Genomic DNA, 16,645 nt, shown 5'->3' with positions numbered 1-16,645 from the left:
ATGGATCAGAAAGTTATGGATGTTTCATTTACCTGTTAGCATAAACCTCATTTAACTCTTAAATATCACTATAATTGTATAATTCTGCTGTTTTTGTTACACATTATAAAACCATGTTATGCCTTTTTAAAAAATATGTTAAAAGTAAATATTGTATTATCCACATAAATATAAACCATGTACAGAAACCTATCCATAAATGGTCAAACTCTCTTGGACTTTGGGAAATTAATATATAGCTAGCTAGTCATTAGTTATGACTTGTGCTAACTACCACAGTTAGTTCAGCTCATTGTATGTAATAAACAAATTGAGAGTTATCTTTGTCCATTTAGTGGTTTTAATTGAAAGAACACTAGATTTGAAATCAGGAGACTTGGATATAAAGTATAGCTTTATAGAATTTGCAGCTGAACCAGATCAAAATGTAATTAGGAAATGTTTAACAAAATAAATAAAAATACAAAACAACATTAATAATGTTAGGTTGTAGTTTTCTAAATCAGTATGCAACTGGCAGAGATCTCTGAGTTTGATACTATTGCTATAATACCAGCTCTGCGGCTGTGCACAAGTCACCTTCCCTGGGCCTCAACATTTTAATCTGCAGAGTAGGGATAATAATTAGTTATTACCTTTGGGAATTATTGTGAAGAATGTAAACTAGTTAATGTGAACTGTTATTTTTATAGGGCTCTGGGCTAGGGGCTACAAAGTGTTATAAGGGAGATCGAGTATATATGTGAAAAACTAGCTGTATCAGCAGAAGAGTGCCATATTAATGGCATACATTCCCAATGAAGTGACGTATAATTTGTGTTATTGTGCATCAGAATAGGGAAATCATTTTGTGTCAAAGTGATTAAGAAGAGCTTCATAAAAGATTTGGAACTTTAATTGAATCTTGAATCACAGGGAAGGGTAGGACTTTGATAAATAGAATGTAGTGAATCAGATATTCTAGTAAAGGGCTTCTGAGTGAGGTTGAGATAGGGGTACATTGGTATAATTAAGAAATAGAGTGAATCATTTTGACTGGAATGGAATTTTTACATATGTTAGTTGAAAAAATTTGGAAGTTGGTTGTGATTACATTTTAGAGGATTTTTCTTTTAAAAAGATTACTAAGCTTCAGGTAACTTTCATTTAGAAGGACTAGGAGCATCGATTGTGTGTGTACATATATACATATACATGTACACATATAATACATATATAATTTTATGTATAATTAGTATAGTTGAAATAGAAATGTTCATCCTACTATTTTTTTTTCACTATATTTACATAGCTTGGTCCTTTGAGGCTTTCTTAAATTCTTGTCTTTCTAATGTTAAAGTTATCAAAATTTCACTTTTCATTTTTCATGGGCTCATTAGAGTATTTTGTTTAGCCTCTAGTCAATACTTGGCATATTATTGTAAGTCATCAAGTGTGTTAACATTGAATTGAATTTTCAGTGACTGAATAATTTACTAAAATGGCCAGGGGTCAGCAGTATTATGTCCACTGGAATATACAATGGGTATTCAGAATTTGTTTTTATTTTCAGCCATTCAAATGTGTATGTTTCTTTTTTATTGATTCATTTTTAAATAGACCAGCATGTGTGCATGTGGTTTGCATTCCACACTGATATTTTCATAGGATAACCACCCACTTGCTTGATCTTATTCTCCCAAACTTCAGTGATTTTTATAATTGGTTTTGGTTTTATAACCAGTTCTTCTAGAAACTTGCTTAAAATTAACATAAATAAGACCGCAGAGGTTCGTTTTAGTAAATTTTATTTGGTGGAGTTAAGTGATTTAATTTATGTTGCATGCTAATAATGAAAAAATTTTTTTGTAAGTTATTTTTAGACTTAAAGTATTATAATGAATATTTAAATATATACTAAGAATTTTTTTTCATTTCTCTTTGAGAATCTGATAATTTAAGTGACTCTCTGTTTTCTGGTGATGAAGAAAATGCTGGGACTGAGGAAATAAAAAATGAAATAAATGGAAATTGGATTCCTGCATCCTCCATTAATGAAGCTAGAATTAATGCAAAAGCAAAGAGGCGGTTGAGAAAGAATTCTTCCCGGGATTCGGGGAGAGGAGATTCTGTGAGTGATAATGGAGGAGAGGCCCTTAGAAGTGGAGTTACTGTACCAACCAGTCCAAAGGGGAAGTTGCTGGACAGGCGGTCCCGGTCTGGGAAAGGAAGGGGACTACCAAAGAAAGGTTGGTGTAATGGATTAAGTTCAAAGGAGAATAAAAGAAAAACATTGTTTTTTCCTAGTATTTCTGACTTTTACTCTTGGGAATAGAAAAGATACAAGAAATGGAATGGAGGAAGTGGTTTTTTTGTTTTTCATATAAACATAGAGTAAGCAGAATGCTGTCTGTTACTTTTACACATTTAAGTTTACTTCATCCTCTTGAGTATTTATATTCGTGAAATGTGCAAAGTTAAAGAAATGAATCTGTATTCGGCATTATATTAGATACTATATTATTAGGTATACCAGATACTTTAGGTACTGATACTGAACTAAGATTTATACTACTGCTGTGCAGTATGGCTTTATGTTTGAAAGGGAAACAAGCTATTTATGCACATAACTATTCTTTGCTTTTCATGATTTAATGTGTCTCTTCTAAAAAATATTGGATAGAAACTGGGATTGGAGTATTCCTACTTTCATTGACCAGATGATTAACACTTTGGCCTTGTTCACATGAGTATAAATGTATTGGAGTAGCTTCATTCGTCCCTATTAATATATTTTTTTAACCTTGAGGCAGAATTTTGGTAAGGGCTAGGCAGTTGAGGTTAAGCAACTTGCCCAGGGTGTCAGAGCTATAAAGTGTTTGAGGCTAGATTTGAAACCAGGGCCTCCTGGCTCTCTGGTTCATGACACATTTGCCATAGTTTGGTTCCAATATTGTGTGTGTGTATGTGAGAGAGAGGGGGAGGAGGGAGAGTGAGAGGAAGAGAAGTTGAGGTGAGAGAGAGAAGTGGAGAGAGGGGATCTCTTCCCAAATAAGATGGTTTTGTCAAATACAATTGAATTGATACTGTCTGTGTTTATTCAATTAAAATATTTGCAAGTAGTACTAAGATGCCACATGAATCCTTCATATGTAATATCTGCTGAGTACTACTGTTTTTTCACTTTCAACTCTATATCAGGTGGTGCCGGAGGCAAAGGTGTATGGGGTACCCCTGGTCAGGTGTATGATGTGGAAGAAGTAGATGTTAAAGATCCTAACTATGATGATGACCAGGTAATTAATGTTTTAAAAATTGTCATGCCAACAAAAAATGTCATTTGGAAATTTTAAATATATAGTAACTTAAAAATTTTAGTCATTTGTATGTAATAATTTTTTTAAATTAGTTAATTTAATCAAATTAAATGAGTGTCATACATAGTTCCACTTGTTTAGAATGTTTTCACTTGATTTAAATGTTTCTTTACTTAGTTTCCATAGTAGTTATATTGAATAATTTGACTTCTTCAGTCATAGTGTTTAGGAATGATATTGATAATGAGGAGATGAAATTAATTTTAAAGATTGTAGTAAGTAAACACTTGTACATTAGAATCTAAGCTCTTTCAAGGCAAGGGCAATCTCTCACTTGTATATGTGTATTTTGAGCAGTTGGTATATAAATGCATACAAATCATATTGATTGGCAATTGATTGTCAGAATTTTGTTTATTTTAATTTCTTTGCCTTCCTAGTTGGAAAGGAAGATGACAGCTTTTATATGGTAATATTTAAGTTTTAGACTTTTTGACTAGTTTCTTTTAAAAAGAATGGTTATGTAGATGGTGACAACTTTGAAGACACTTATTTTAATTGCAACTTAATTCTCACATGTTTAACTCTTCATACATGGATTGATTAGGGTATAGGAAATCCACTTAAATTTTCTAACCCCTAACATTAGAGACTTTTGTTTTAAGGTCTAACATATACTATTTTTGGTAATTGTTAAATTTGAGGTCTTTACTTAAAACAGTAAAAAACAGAGAGCTTATTTTATGGCAGGGATCCACAGGGGGCAAGTTCACTGTCCCTCATACCATTGGAGGGCTGGACTATAAAAAATAAACATCTATGAACAAATCTATATACCTCTCTGTCTGGGATAGTGGAGGCTGCAGCGCTGGCTGTGATGGGCCTGACACACCTTGCACAGGATCATCACTGCCACCACTATATTGGGCAGCAGTATACAGAGTGTGGAATCCTCTCCCCCAGATTGCCGCTCACCATGCTGATGTTTTCCATTGTGCAACCACATAATCCTTTGCTCCATACCTTGTTCTCCTTCAGTTACTCTCAGAACAAGCAAGGTACCACACAAAGGATTATGTCACTAGAAGTAGTAAAGTTTGTGGGTGACGCCACGCTTTGCGGCTTCTCACTGACCACCAATGAAAGGTACCCATTCTGAAGTGCTGGATAAATGGCCTCAGGGGGCCGCAGTTTAGGGATCCCTGTTTTATGGTATTGAATTCAATAAAACTGCTTTAAAGAGAATATTTTATATCAGATTCAGAGAAATTACTGTTTTGGATTCATTGTGTATACTACATTATGTGTGGGGAAAAGTAGGATATTATTCTTAAAGACATTTTTCCTCAAGAAAAAAATTTAACTTAAAATGTATCATAATTTAATTTATATATAGCAGCAGTATTCTTATAGCTAACTTCAATTGTCCAAAAAATGTAGAGGGGGGGAATGCCTTTAGTATTTTCAGATTCAAATATTAAAGTTTGAAGAGACCTTGAAGATTGTTGAATTCAGCTAAGGTCCAGGGATGTTATGACTTAATAAAGGTCATATTGTTAACTGATGCTTTTAAAGACATTTTATTAGCACCTATCTTAAGTATGATTCATTAGAGAGAAAATTAGTCAGTTACTATCCTCTTTGAGCTTACAACTTAATAGATCTATGAATTCATGGAGTATAGTTTTTGTAACAGGATTAAAATCTGCCTTTGTAGCATGTATGGAATCACAAAATTTTAAGAGTTGGGACACACTTGAGTTCATCAATCCAACTTTTTTCAGTTTTCTGTATAGATGAGAAACTGAATTTAAGAAGAGGCTAAGAGATCTGTCCCCCCAAACACACAGCTACTTAAGTAGTGTGTTAGGATGGATGGGTGAGACTAGAAATATGTCCTGACTCCGGCCTAACATTCTTTCTATTACCTAGTTTGGAAGTCATATTCTTGAAAAAAAATTGATAATTTTAAATTAAAAAAGAATGTAAAAGCAAATATGATATGTCTACTAGGTAATTTTTGTGATTTTATTGTCTATACTAAAAATGGCTAGGAATGCAAATAATTTTAAGAGTACAAAAATACAGACTTTTAAAGACTGGGAGCAAGTATTGTGATTTTATTCCTTAATATTTTACTAATCTCAGTAAATACAGTTTCTGAAAAATTTGTGGTTCAAGCTGAAGTCAGTCTAAAAAGAGGAACTAAATATTTTCTTGAATCTATAATTTAACTTAGAAACTAATTTTTTTTTAGTAAGTTTAGTTTCCTTTCTAAATTTTGAATTTGAACTGGAGGTGTTAAAAGGATGCTTCTGGTACAAAGAGTTTAAAGGTTTTTAAACTTTTAGTTTAAACATTTAGTCATTGTGCAAACTCTGTTCCTTCCCTACTTAATGTTTTTAAAAAGAATTTATAATGAAAACAGTAGCTATGCTGCCTTAATTTTGACTTCATGACTGAATTTTTAAACATTTTTAAGAATTGTTTAATATAGCTAATAATTTTAATTCTAGATGTGACTAGTATAAAAAAAGAAATCACGTTGTGGTCTTTTAATATAGGGTCATAGGACCATAGGCTCAAGGATGGAAGGTGCTTTTAAAGGTCCTCTACTCCAATGACTTTCATTTTTATAGATGAAGAAACTAAGGCATAGAGAAATGAAGTGTCTTGTCCCAGGACCCACAAGTGGGAAGTGGTAGAATCAGGATTTAAATCCAATCCCTCTGACTCCAGATCCTATCCTTTTTCTGCTACAACAAGTTGTCTCAGTAGTTAATGGTGATATAAATGTGTATCTTATCCTAAACTGGAATAATTATTGACTAATTGTATTAATATAAATTTGATGTATGTGCAATTCTCTTCTTTTTTTTTCCTCTAGGAGAACTGTGTGTATGAAACAGTAGTTCTACCTTTGGATGAAAGGGCATTTGAGAAGACTTTAACACCAATCATACAAGAATATTTTGAACATGGAGATACTAATGAAGTTGCAGTATGTTTAAAAATTTATAAATATGGCTTATTTAAATATTAGGGGGCACCAGATTATGAGATATATGGAAGGTCTTCATCCTAACATTCCCTTTAAATTTAAATACTGTGTTAAAACATTTGTTCACATATATTTCCTTTTCTCATCCATGACAGCCCTCTGAGGGAGATGGGTAGATGGATCCATGGATCCACCCCTTCTTTTTTAAATTAGGAAATAGACTTCAGAAGAACTAATAACTTGTCTGAGATCACATAGCTAGAAACAGTCGGAACTGGAATTAGAACCCAGGTCTTTTGCTAGCTATATAAGAAAGTGCTCTTTATAGTATAAAAATATCAGATTATGTATTCATCTCTATCTCCTTTTGAATCTTACCACAGTGTTTTATGAGTGGTAACCATTTAAAAATGTGTATTCATTTAAACTATTGGTCTGAAACATCAAGGCTATATAGTTTTCATTTGAACTTTAACTTTAAAACAAGATGCAAGAAGAGATCTGTACTCTGAAGATAAATGTCAAGATCTTGAACTTTTTGTAGCAGAAGCATCATTTTTTACAATGCAAATTGTACTGATTGTTTAAGAACTTAGTCCTTGCATGTTCATTTATATTCTTGGTGCATATCTGAAATTCCAGCTTAGAATATATAATATTCTATATATAATATTATAATAATAAAGTCATATATATTATTAATAGGGAAATTGATCACTTATAATTCCTTTAAATTGATTGAAGATGAGTGTTAAGGAAATAAAAGTATAAAGATAAAAGAATTTTAAGGTCTATAATAGGGCAGACCTTTAAAATGCTTCAGAAATTACTGTTTACATACAAATGCTATGCTAATTATAATTGTTCATTAAAATCACTTTAGAAGGATTAAAATAAAACCATGTTGGGTATTGTAGCTTATCAGCAGCTACAAAATATTCTTTCATGGGTGAGCACCTGAAAGGGAAGTTGAGGACTGCAGGAAAATGAGTGGAAGAGTTTAAAGATTAAGAGAAGAGGAACATAAGGAGAGAAGAAAGACAGACATAGGTTTCAACAGCATGGCATTTAGCCTGTGGATGCTCCTCTGATGGAATGAGAGAGAACTACATGTGAACCCAGTTTTTATTGCAGATTCAAGGAATAGGGAATGGGAGGCAGTTAATCAAACATGTGACATGGTAGAGAATTTAACATTGGCTTGGTTAACAACCACAAGTTCAAGGAGGTGGAGGCTAAGACAATGTAGAAATCAGCACCCAGCCCAGTGGTTCATTTGACTTTTGGACTGCAGGTGTGCGGGGAGGGGTCAGATTAGATTAGATTAAAGATTAGATTCCACTTTATTGCAAGGATCAAGAAATCAGTAATGTGAAATTTAAGAATTATATCCATAAGTCTGGTGCATGAGTGTATTGCTCATAAGAATCAGCTTTTGAATACATCTTTAGTACCTTTATGAATAGTTTATACCTGGAACCTTAAAGGTATCCATGTTATTATTACATGCCTGAAAGTAAGGAAATGACATCTTTCAAATTATTAAGTAATGCAGTTTCTTCTGAAGCTCTACTCTGATGCTTAATTCTGTATTTGAAGGACTTTGGTTTTTAATGGTGCCTTAGGGAGACTGTGGTAGATTTGAGTTGGAGGGGCTCTGTGTACTGTCTTAACTGGAGATTGTTTTGGTGTTTATTACCAAAGATTAGTTACCAAGCAGTGTATTTTTTTGCTTCGGTAACTCTTTTGAAACTACATGGTAAGTTGAGCATCATATCAAAGAGGAAAATAATCATGTTTATGAAATCTTACACATTTTGAAGATTAGACTTTGAATTCAGAATTATTACTTAAATTGGCATTGTCCTAATTGGTCTGAGAGCCAACTCATTAAAGATAGCTTAGAATTGAATAAGCTCTTTGCTATTACATGACCAATTTGTTTAATAACTCTTCACCAAAACAGTTATTTGCAGCCGATTATTATGTTAGGAACATACTGAAATAATAATTTTAAGTCTGGTGTCTTGGACTTTCTTTGAATTTTGCATTGCTGGGTTTTTATGATGTAAAAAAACATTTCAGATTTAAAATAATTTTTTTAAAATTTAGTAGTCTTATGATTCTAATGCTTTCATCAATATTACCTTGATAAAATTAGGAAAAAGTTAATTGCTGTCTTTTTAACCAATCCTTTTAAAAATGAATCATCTGGATGATAGACATTGTTTTTTAATGGAATATATAGGTAGAGTGATGATCTACTTCTTCAGTTGAAAGGAAAACAGACTTTTGAGGAAACATAAGTACTATATAAAAGTGCCTTAAGTAATGTAATAGCACAAAATTGGTTATTGGTGGTTGAATGGAGACATATATATGCACACTGAAAGCTAATACTATCATTGTGGGTTTAGAAGACAGAGAGTGTGCCTTAACATTGAAACCCTATTTTGTAGTTGTAGTTTTTTTTTTTTTTAAACCCTTACCTTCCATCTTAGAATCAATACTGTGTGTTGGTTCCAAGGCAGAAGAGGAGCCTGTAAGGGCTAGGCAATGGGGGTTAAGTGACTTGCTCAGGGTCACACAGCTAGCAAGTCTGAGGCTAGATGCCAGTTTTGAACCTAGGACCTCTTTTCTCTAGGCCTGGAGCTCAATCTCCTGAGCTACCAAGCTGCCCCCTATTTTGTAATTTTCAAAAATGCACTTCAGACGTTTCAGGAGGTATGGGAATGTTCACATTACTTAAGGTTGCATTAAAAACTCAAAAAAACTTGATCAGTTGTTTAGATAAAGGCGAAAAGTGCTCATCAGGTAAAATTAGTCATTAAGTAAGAATTTTTGTTCTGTAGTAAGAATTATTATGCAAGAAGTTTGATTTTAAAATATGAATCATTTTATGGTTTTATAGAATGTATTATATTTTTTCTGTTTTAGGAAATGCTAAGGGATTTAAATCTTGGTGAGATGAAAAGTGGAGTACCCGTGTTGGCAGTGTCCTTGGCCTTGGAGGGAAAAGCCAGTCATAGAGAAATGACATCTAAGCTCCTTTCTGACCTTTGTGGGACAGTAGTCAGCACAAATGATGTAGAAAAATCATTTGATAAATTGCTTAAAGAACTACCTGAATTAGCATTAGATACTCCTAGAGCACCACAGGTTTGTATGTTTTTTTGTGATAATAACATATTGTTATACCCTGTTCATATTATCTTAATAAACTGCCATATGGGACTATAACAAAATTTTAGTTTTATGTATGTATATTACAACTGAAAATTAAACTCACTTCTGATGTTCACTGGAGAGGCATACATAGTTCATTTTAAAGTAATGAAACTGATCCTGTTTGAATTTAAGTTTTATTTTACTTGCTTTTTTTTTTATTATTATAGTCAGTGTGTTTATAGTATTCCTAGCTCTACTTATCTGACTTTGAGAATCAAATTTAATTCTATTTACTTAAAATAATATAATTCCAAATTTAAAATATTGTGGGAGGCTTAGATAAAAAAGTGATGGCTAAAGAAAGTTTTTTGTCTTTTAAAAATTCTTCTAAAAGGTCAATTTAAATCAGTTTGCTATATAGAGTTCATTTTATTTTGCCAGTCTAGATGAAGAATTGGCATGAAATAAAATATTATTTTTCACATTGCATTATAATAGGTAGTCTGAGTTCACAAAATGAAAATGACTGATGAAAGTAATAGAATGTATCTGAGATATATAATTTGAAGTTTCAATTTATTAATGAAGATAAAGATAATATTTCAGATGTCCTATTTGTCATTTAAAAATAATTTTTGAATTGTACTTAAAATTTTTAACTTAGTAATTGTCATCAAAAGCAAATATTCAAATAAAGATAAAATATCCAAATTCCCAATTTAAATTTTTGGATATATTTATTAAAACATACTAATAATTTGCGTGGTATATTTTTCCTTCTATTTTTTGAGATTTTGTTGATATCGTTTCTTTTTATAGTTCATATTTTTTAATTGATTTTTAAAATTATTTTATGTTTATTTCCTTAATATTTAAATTTCTTCTGCAAGAGGCAGTATGGTATTATGACTAGAGATAGAGAGCTGTGTTTGGAGTCAGCATGACCTGGGTTTTAAATCCTCCCTGTGTCATACTGGTTTTGTGATGCTGAGTAAATTGGTAAATTATTTCTTAGTGGTGCATCCTTCCTACCCCCATTTCTCTAGAACTAAATTGTGGAGAGGTTGGCAATCTGCTTTGATAAGAGAGGATTACCTTGTATTGAATTCTTTATGCTAATGAAATCTCAGATTTGAACCAGAGTTTTAAAAATCATGTATTAATATTCTGTTATATTCATGTTCTCTGATTTGTTAATTCTCCAGTTGTTGGACATGTGTTTTTCCCTCTTTTTTGGGGGGGTAATCACCCATCACTTAAAAGCTTTGTGACCTTGGGCAAGTTTAGTTTTTCTGGACTTTGGCATACTCAGTTGTAAAAGGAGAATAGCTGGAACTAAATGGTTATAGCTTTAGATTTTATAAATGAATGTATGACTCTTTGCTCCAACAAAGAGGCCTGAGAAGGAATAGTTGAGAAGTAGAAGACAAATTTAGGAGACCAGTGTCATGAAAACTGAGAGGAGATATTATTTAGAAGGAGAAAGTTGTTAATATATTAAATGTTGCAGAGAGGTCAAGAAAAGATGAAGCTTAAGAAAAGACTGTTGTATTTAACATGAGATCATTGGTAACTTTTGAGACCAGTTTTAGTTGCATGATTAGCTTGGAATCCAAATTGCAAGAAATATGAGAGCTATCCAATAGTGGAAAGGCTGCCTCAAGAGGAGTGCATTCCTCCTAGTAGGTTGAATGAAGAGTGAGTAGTCATTGGCCACGTATTGTAATTTTTGTGGGTTGGACTGAATAGATGGTTGTTATGGTCCCTTCCAACTCTTAAATTCTGTGAATCCCTGAGTAAAAGGATAGGAAGTGTGATGGACTACTGTCTTCTAAGAATTTGTCTGTGAAAAGGAAGAGAAAGGGATAATAGGATCAAATGGAATTTTTAATTTTTATTAGGGTGAAGGCAGACTTAATAATTTCTAAAGATTAGGGAAAAAGCTAATAGATTAGAAGATTTTGGATTAGAGAGACAAGCTGCCAAAGGAGAGAGGAGAGAATGGAATCATTCCCTTATTCTTCATTAAAAAAAAAAGAATGACTACCATAATGTATTCAGAAAAATGTACTCGTTTTTCCTTCTTGAGCTTTGAAAAATTCTGTTTATTTCAGAGATTACCATTGACTTTCTTAACTTGAAAATTTGTTTGATTTCTTATTATAAGATGAGTTCAAAATGTTTTGGCTACTTGTGTAATTTAGAAAATACCAATTTTTAATACTTATTTTAGACATAGCTTTTAATAGACAAATAATTATTAGATAAATTTTTATCTAGTTCTTTTTTTTCCATTATAGTTGGTGGGACAATTTATTGCTAGAGCTGTTGGAGATGGAATTTTATGCAATACATACATTGATAGCTACAAAGGAACTGTAGATTGTGTTCAAGCTCGGTAAGTAAGATCATTTGTTTTCATACCCAGAATTTCAAACCACAGAGGAAAACCCATTTGAATTTTCTCAGGGAGATTTCAATGAATAAGAATCTATGGACATTGCCAGTGTGAAGACTGTGCTCTTGTTTTTTTTAATTATTATTATTAAGCCCTTATCTTCTGTCTTAGAATCAATTCTATGTATTGGTTCCAAGGCAGAAGAATGGTAAGGGCTAGGCTTTGGGGATTAAGTGACTTGCCCAGCTGTCTCCTGCTCTATTATATTATGATCAAGTTCCATGAAAACATTTAAGGTGAACTTTAAAAAGTTCCACCTAATATTTTTAATATAGAAATCTGAGTTCTATGATGAGTTATATCTATTGTTTTGACCTTGAGTCCAAGATACTTTTTTTGTCCAATGATTGCAAGTCAGCAGAGATATAAGACCTGTTATAGTTGGACTTCTCTTAGATAAAGCTGAAATTTTATTTTGATCCAAGATATTTACTTTATGTCTAAGGAAGTTTTATCATAGGTTAAAATGGTGTTCAACAATGGGAAGGCTCTGATTTAGATGACTACCCCATAGTAAAAGCAAACTAAATTATATTGTGTTTCTTTTTACCAAATTACTAAAATTTCCATATTTTATTCTGAATTTAGATAAGACTTCACTTATTTTTAATAATCTTTTGCCCTTTTTTTAAAGGCATGATATTAATATAAAATTGAAATCCAGCATGAGAATCAGGAGTCATAAAAAACAAATTTATATATTCATCTGTTTCATGATAGTCTTCTCACTGTCACAGGACTTACCAATCTAGTTAAAATTAAAAAAAAAACAAAACCCTTTGTGTTGTATGAAACTTCTTAACTACACTTTTTATTTTTTCCTGGCAGAGCCGCCCTGGACAGAGCTACAGTGCTTCTGAGCATGACAAAAGGTGGAAAGCGTAAAGATAGTGTGTGGGGTTCTGGAGGTGGGCAGCAATCAGTCAATCATCTTGTTAAAGAGGTAATAAAATATTTGTTATTGTCTGAGGTTACTTTAATAAGTATTTGTCCTTAATTTTATTTTAAAATTATTCTTTTGGGGAGAAATTTTGATTTGATTTGGCATACGGCTGGTCCTTGATTGGTGTTTAGAATTTTTTATAATGCTTTGTATTTGGTTTTGAATCTTTTTTTTTTTAAATTTAAAAGCTGTCCCAAATAGATTAGTTTTACTAAAGTCTTAGCAAAAGTATTCTCTGTCATTGGACTCATTTGAATTATGTAATCCACTTTGTGTGGATTGTAAGTAAAGAAATGTCGCTTTGAAATAACAGTACTCATATATTTAAAGCATATTTTTTTCACCTTTCTAAAATAGAAATGTTTGAGTTGTGTGGCGTCAGCTCTTAGGATAAAATGTTATTCCTTTTCTTCCAATAGAGATTGTCTAGTAAGAAACAGTTCTATTCAATAATTAAGCACACTAAAAAGTACTACTTTCTGATGGGGCAGTTAATTGTATAACCTGCTCAAGATGGAAGGCTTTGCAGAGTGGCCTATATTGAAGATAAGACCAGTTACTCTATAATCAGGTGCCTCTACTACAATTGACAATTGTAGGGTAGCTATTTGAAGACTTTTTGAGGATAGTAGTATCCTCAGATACACAGACACATGTACGTCCTCTTCCATCAGTACATGCTGGGTACAGGTATCTATCTGTTGTTAAACAGTGTGCTTGACCCCTTCCCTCATCCAATGGCAGCCCTCTTTCTGCCTCCTTCCTTTGGAATTCAAAGTTGAACGTAGGTAACTTGAAACTGGAGAAAGCAAGGATAGTGTTGGAAAGGTAGTTTGGGGCCAGTTTGCAAATTCTTTAAGAGCCAAACACAATTTGTATTTTATCCTAAAGACAATAGGGAATCATTGATGGCTGGCCCCCCTCCTTTGTGTTTAGTTATTTGAGAAGTGGCATGGCCAGACTCCTTATTTAGGAAAATCACTTTGGCAATTATTTGAAAGATGGATTAGAGTGGAGGGGAGACTTGAGGCAGGAAGACCAATTAAGACTATTTTGCAACAGTCCAGGTGAAAGAAGAATGAGGGCCTAAACTATACATGTCTGCATTAAGCTTTGTGAAGGGGATGGAATAGATTTAAGAAATGTTGTGGAGGAAGAAACAATGATTTGATAACTGATTGGATATGTGGGATGAAGGAGAATGAGAAGTTGAGTTTAATACTGAGAGCAAACCTGGTTAACTGATAGATAATGGTGCTCTAAATAGAAATCTGGAAGTTCAGAAGAGGGGTGTATTTTGGGAGAAAAGTTAGTTCTATTATGGTTTGAGATGCCTACCATGCATTCTATTGAAAATGGCCAGTTGGCAGTTGGAGATGGACTGGATCATCATTTAAATGGAAATCTGTTCTACTTAGTAACGTACTGTAAATACTTTGCTTTCTTTTTAAGTGTTTATTTTTAAGAGTAAAACATTTCAGTGTCAACTAAAATTTGTCACTCTAGTCTGACTTATGCCCTCTAGTGGTGGTTCAGATTTTCTTATGAAGAGCTAACATATTACCACCACACATACACCACACACAAACATGCACCCCCCCAAATTAAAGCAAAAGAACAAATTATAACAAAAACTCAGTGTTATTTGATGATACTAGTATACAGTGAAATGTATTCTTATAATATTTTAACTTATTAAATATTTTTGACTTCTTAAGGCACTGAGTAGGAAGTTATTTCCACAGCTCACTTATTAATGTTTAGATTTGGAAAGAGTTTTAAAAATTATTATTTAAAAATTGTACTCAACTTTCAGACATATAGTAACCTTAACTATTCTTACTAGATTCAGAGTAAGTTATATTATGAAGTAAATGTCATAAAATAAGGGATTTATTATTATTAGTGGGAAGGAATACATATATTTAGGCAAAGTGAATTTTTAGAAAATGTCAGTATTTATTACTTGTTAATTTTTAAATCTAACAGATTGACATGCTGCTGAAAGAATACTTACTTTCTGGAGATATATCTGAAGCTGAACATTGCCTTAAAGAACTAGAAGTACCTCATTTTCACCATGAACTTGTATATGAAGTAAGACTGACATAAGATATTAGGACTCTTAAGTGTTAAGCTTTTTGGACAATGCTGACATTAAATTTTCTTTCTTTTTTCTTCTAACAATAGTATTAAGAAAATTATTTTTTAATTCTTGTTTAATACTGAAGACATTATTTCCTACTCAAATTATCGATTAAATTTTGGAACTTATTTTAGGCAGTTGTGATGGTTCTGGAGTCAACTGGAGAAAGCACATTTAAGATGGTATTGGATTTATTAAAATCCCTTTGGAAATCATCTACCATTACTGTGGACCAAATGAAGAGAGTAAGTATTCTGTTAACTTTTGAAAGATTTTCATTTTCTGTTTTAGGGGTTTTGCTTCCAGTTATGCTGTTAGGGCTCTTTTTTTTTGTCTTTGGTTATAAGGATGTTTAATGTGATTTACCTACAGGGTGATGAAGTCTCAGTTTGTCCTTTGTATGAAGTTATTTGGATATAAGACTGTGAATCTGTATTTCCCCCCCAAGATCTACAGCATTGAACAATTTATTATTAGTCAAAAGTTTTTTAAGTACATACTGTTCCTTTATACTTTATGTATTCTTGAAATAATTTGATAAGTTGGAGATCTTGGTTAATATTTCTCATCTTCTATTTTACTATCCCGATAGTAAATATTTCAAGTCTATGGTGAAGCACTAGGGTGAAAGGAATCATTACTTACCTAACATCTGTTATTAATAGTTTCCATCTTCATTAAGACTTCTGTCTGATCTTAGTATACAAGTCTTATGTGAAAATGATATGAATGTGATGAAGGTATTTCTAAGAAGAAATCAATTTACTTTTTTCTCCAACGAGCATGTTGTACCAGTTTAAATCATGAGAATTTGCCCTTAAATATCATTTTGTGACATATTGGTTGATAGTATTGTGTAGCATTGAAATTTGAATGATTAATATTCTATAGGTAATGAATAAATCATATTTTCCCCAGGGTTATGAAAGAATTTATAGTGAAATACCAGACATTAACTTGGATGTTCCACATTCATATTCTGTGCTTGAGAGATTTGTAGAAGAATGTTTTCAAGCTGGAATAATTTCCAAACCACTCAGAGATCTTTGTCCTTCAAGGTATTTTGAATTGCTTCTTTCCTTTATGTAACATATAAGTATTAGCTACAATATATATTCCAGAAGGCCAACAGAAGATATATATATATATATATATATATATGCTAGAAGACTAGCATACTATATCAGCTTTTCAAGGGAATAAGAGTATGCTCTCTGAAACCATAGATGAGTGAGAATTTTCCTTTGTCATAAAGTAAACAGAGAGAAAAATTATTTTAACTCTAGAGACCTGGAAGAATTTTACATTTATATAGGTTCATATTAATACAAGGTTTGGAGGAAAGTAGGACTGTTTGGGGCTTTATCCTTCAAACAAGATAGGTACATTCTGTTCTGTTTTGTGCTTTGCTTTATTCAGTGCTTTTAAAATTGACAATTTTGATTAATTTTAAGCATTCATGTTTCTTAAAGTGAGCAGATTTCTCCTTTACTATTCTTGGGCTGACCTCTACCCTATGTTACTAATGATAAGAAACAAACACTATTGACATTTAAATGCTGAAGAATACTAGAAATCTTCCTGCTTTGGGTACAGACCACTTTTCTCTTAATAGATTTTAGGATGGAAAGGA

At 32.3% G+C, this 16,645-nt stretch overlaps 1 protein-coding gene across 6 annotated transcripts in view; it reads left to right on the top strand.

The window, feature by feature from the left end:
• The window catches only part of PDCD4 (programmed cell death 4), a 57,337-nt gene that overhangs the window by 38,793 nt on the left and 1,899 nt on the right, over positions 1 to 16,645 (top strand). For all 6 annotated transcript variants that reach the window (XM_056820198.1, XM_016421825.2, XM_007479026.2 and 3 more), the window contains 9 exons: positions 1,926 to 2,228; positions 3,181 to 3,275; positions 6,184 to 6,297; positions 9,235 to 9,456; positions 11,766 to 11,863; positions 12,752 to 12,866; positions 14,856 to 14,963; positions 15,147 to 15,257; positions 15,931 to 16,070. In XM_056820198.1, the coding sequence (XP_056676176.1) occupies positions 1,926 to 2,228; positions 3,181 to 3,275; positions 6,184 to 6,297; positions 9,235 to 9,456; positions 11,766 to 11,863; positions 12,752 to 12,866; positions 14,856 to 14,963; positions 15,147 to 15,257; positions 15,931 to 16,070 (1,306 nt within the window). The remainder of the gene's footprint in view (positions 1 to 1,925; positions 2,229 to 3,180; positions 3,276 to 6,183; positions 6,298 to 9,234; positions 9,457 to 11,765; positions 11,864 to 12,751; positions 12,867 to 14,855; positions 14,964 to 15,146; positions 15,258 to 15,930; positions 16,071 to 16,645) is intronic.

This window comes from Monodelphis domestica, chromosome 1 (assembly GCF_027887165.1).
Source record: "Monodelphis domestica isolate mMonDom1 chromosome 1, mMonDom1.pri, whole genome shotgun sequence".
Classification (NCBI taxonomy): domain Eukaryota; kingdom Metazoa; phylum Chordata; class Mammalia; order Didelphimorphia; family Didelphidae; genus Monodelphis; species Monodelphis domestica.
This window is presented reverse-complemented; position numbering and strand designations above follow the sequence as displayed.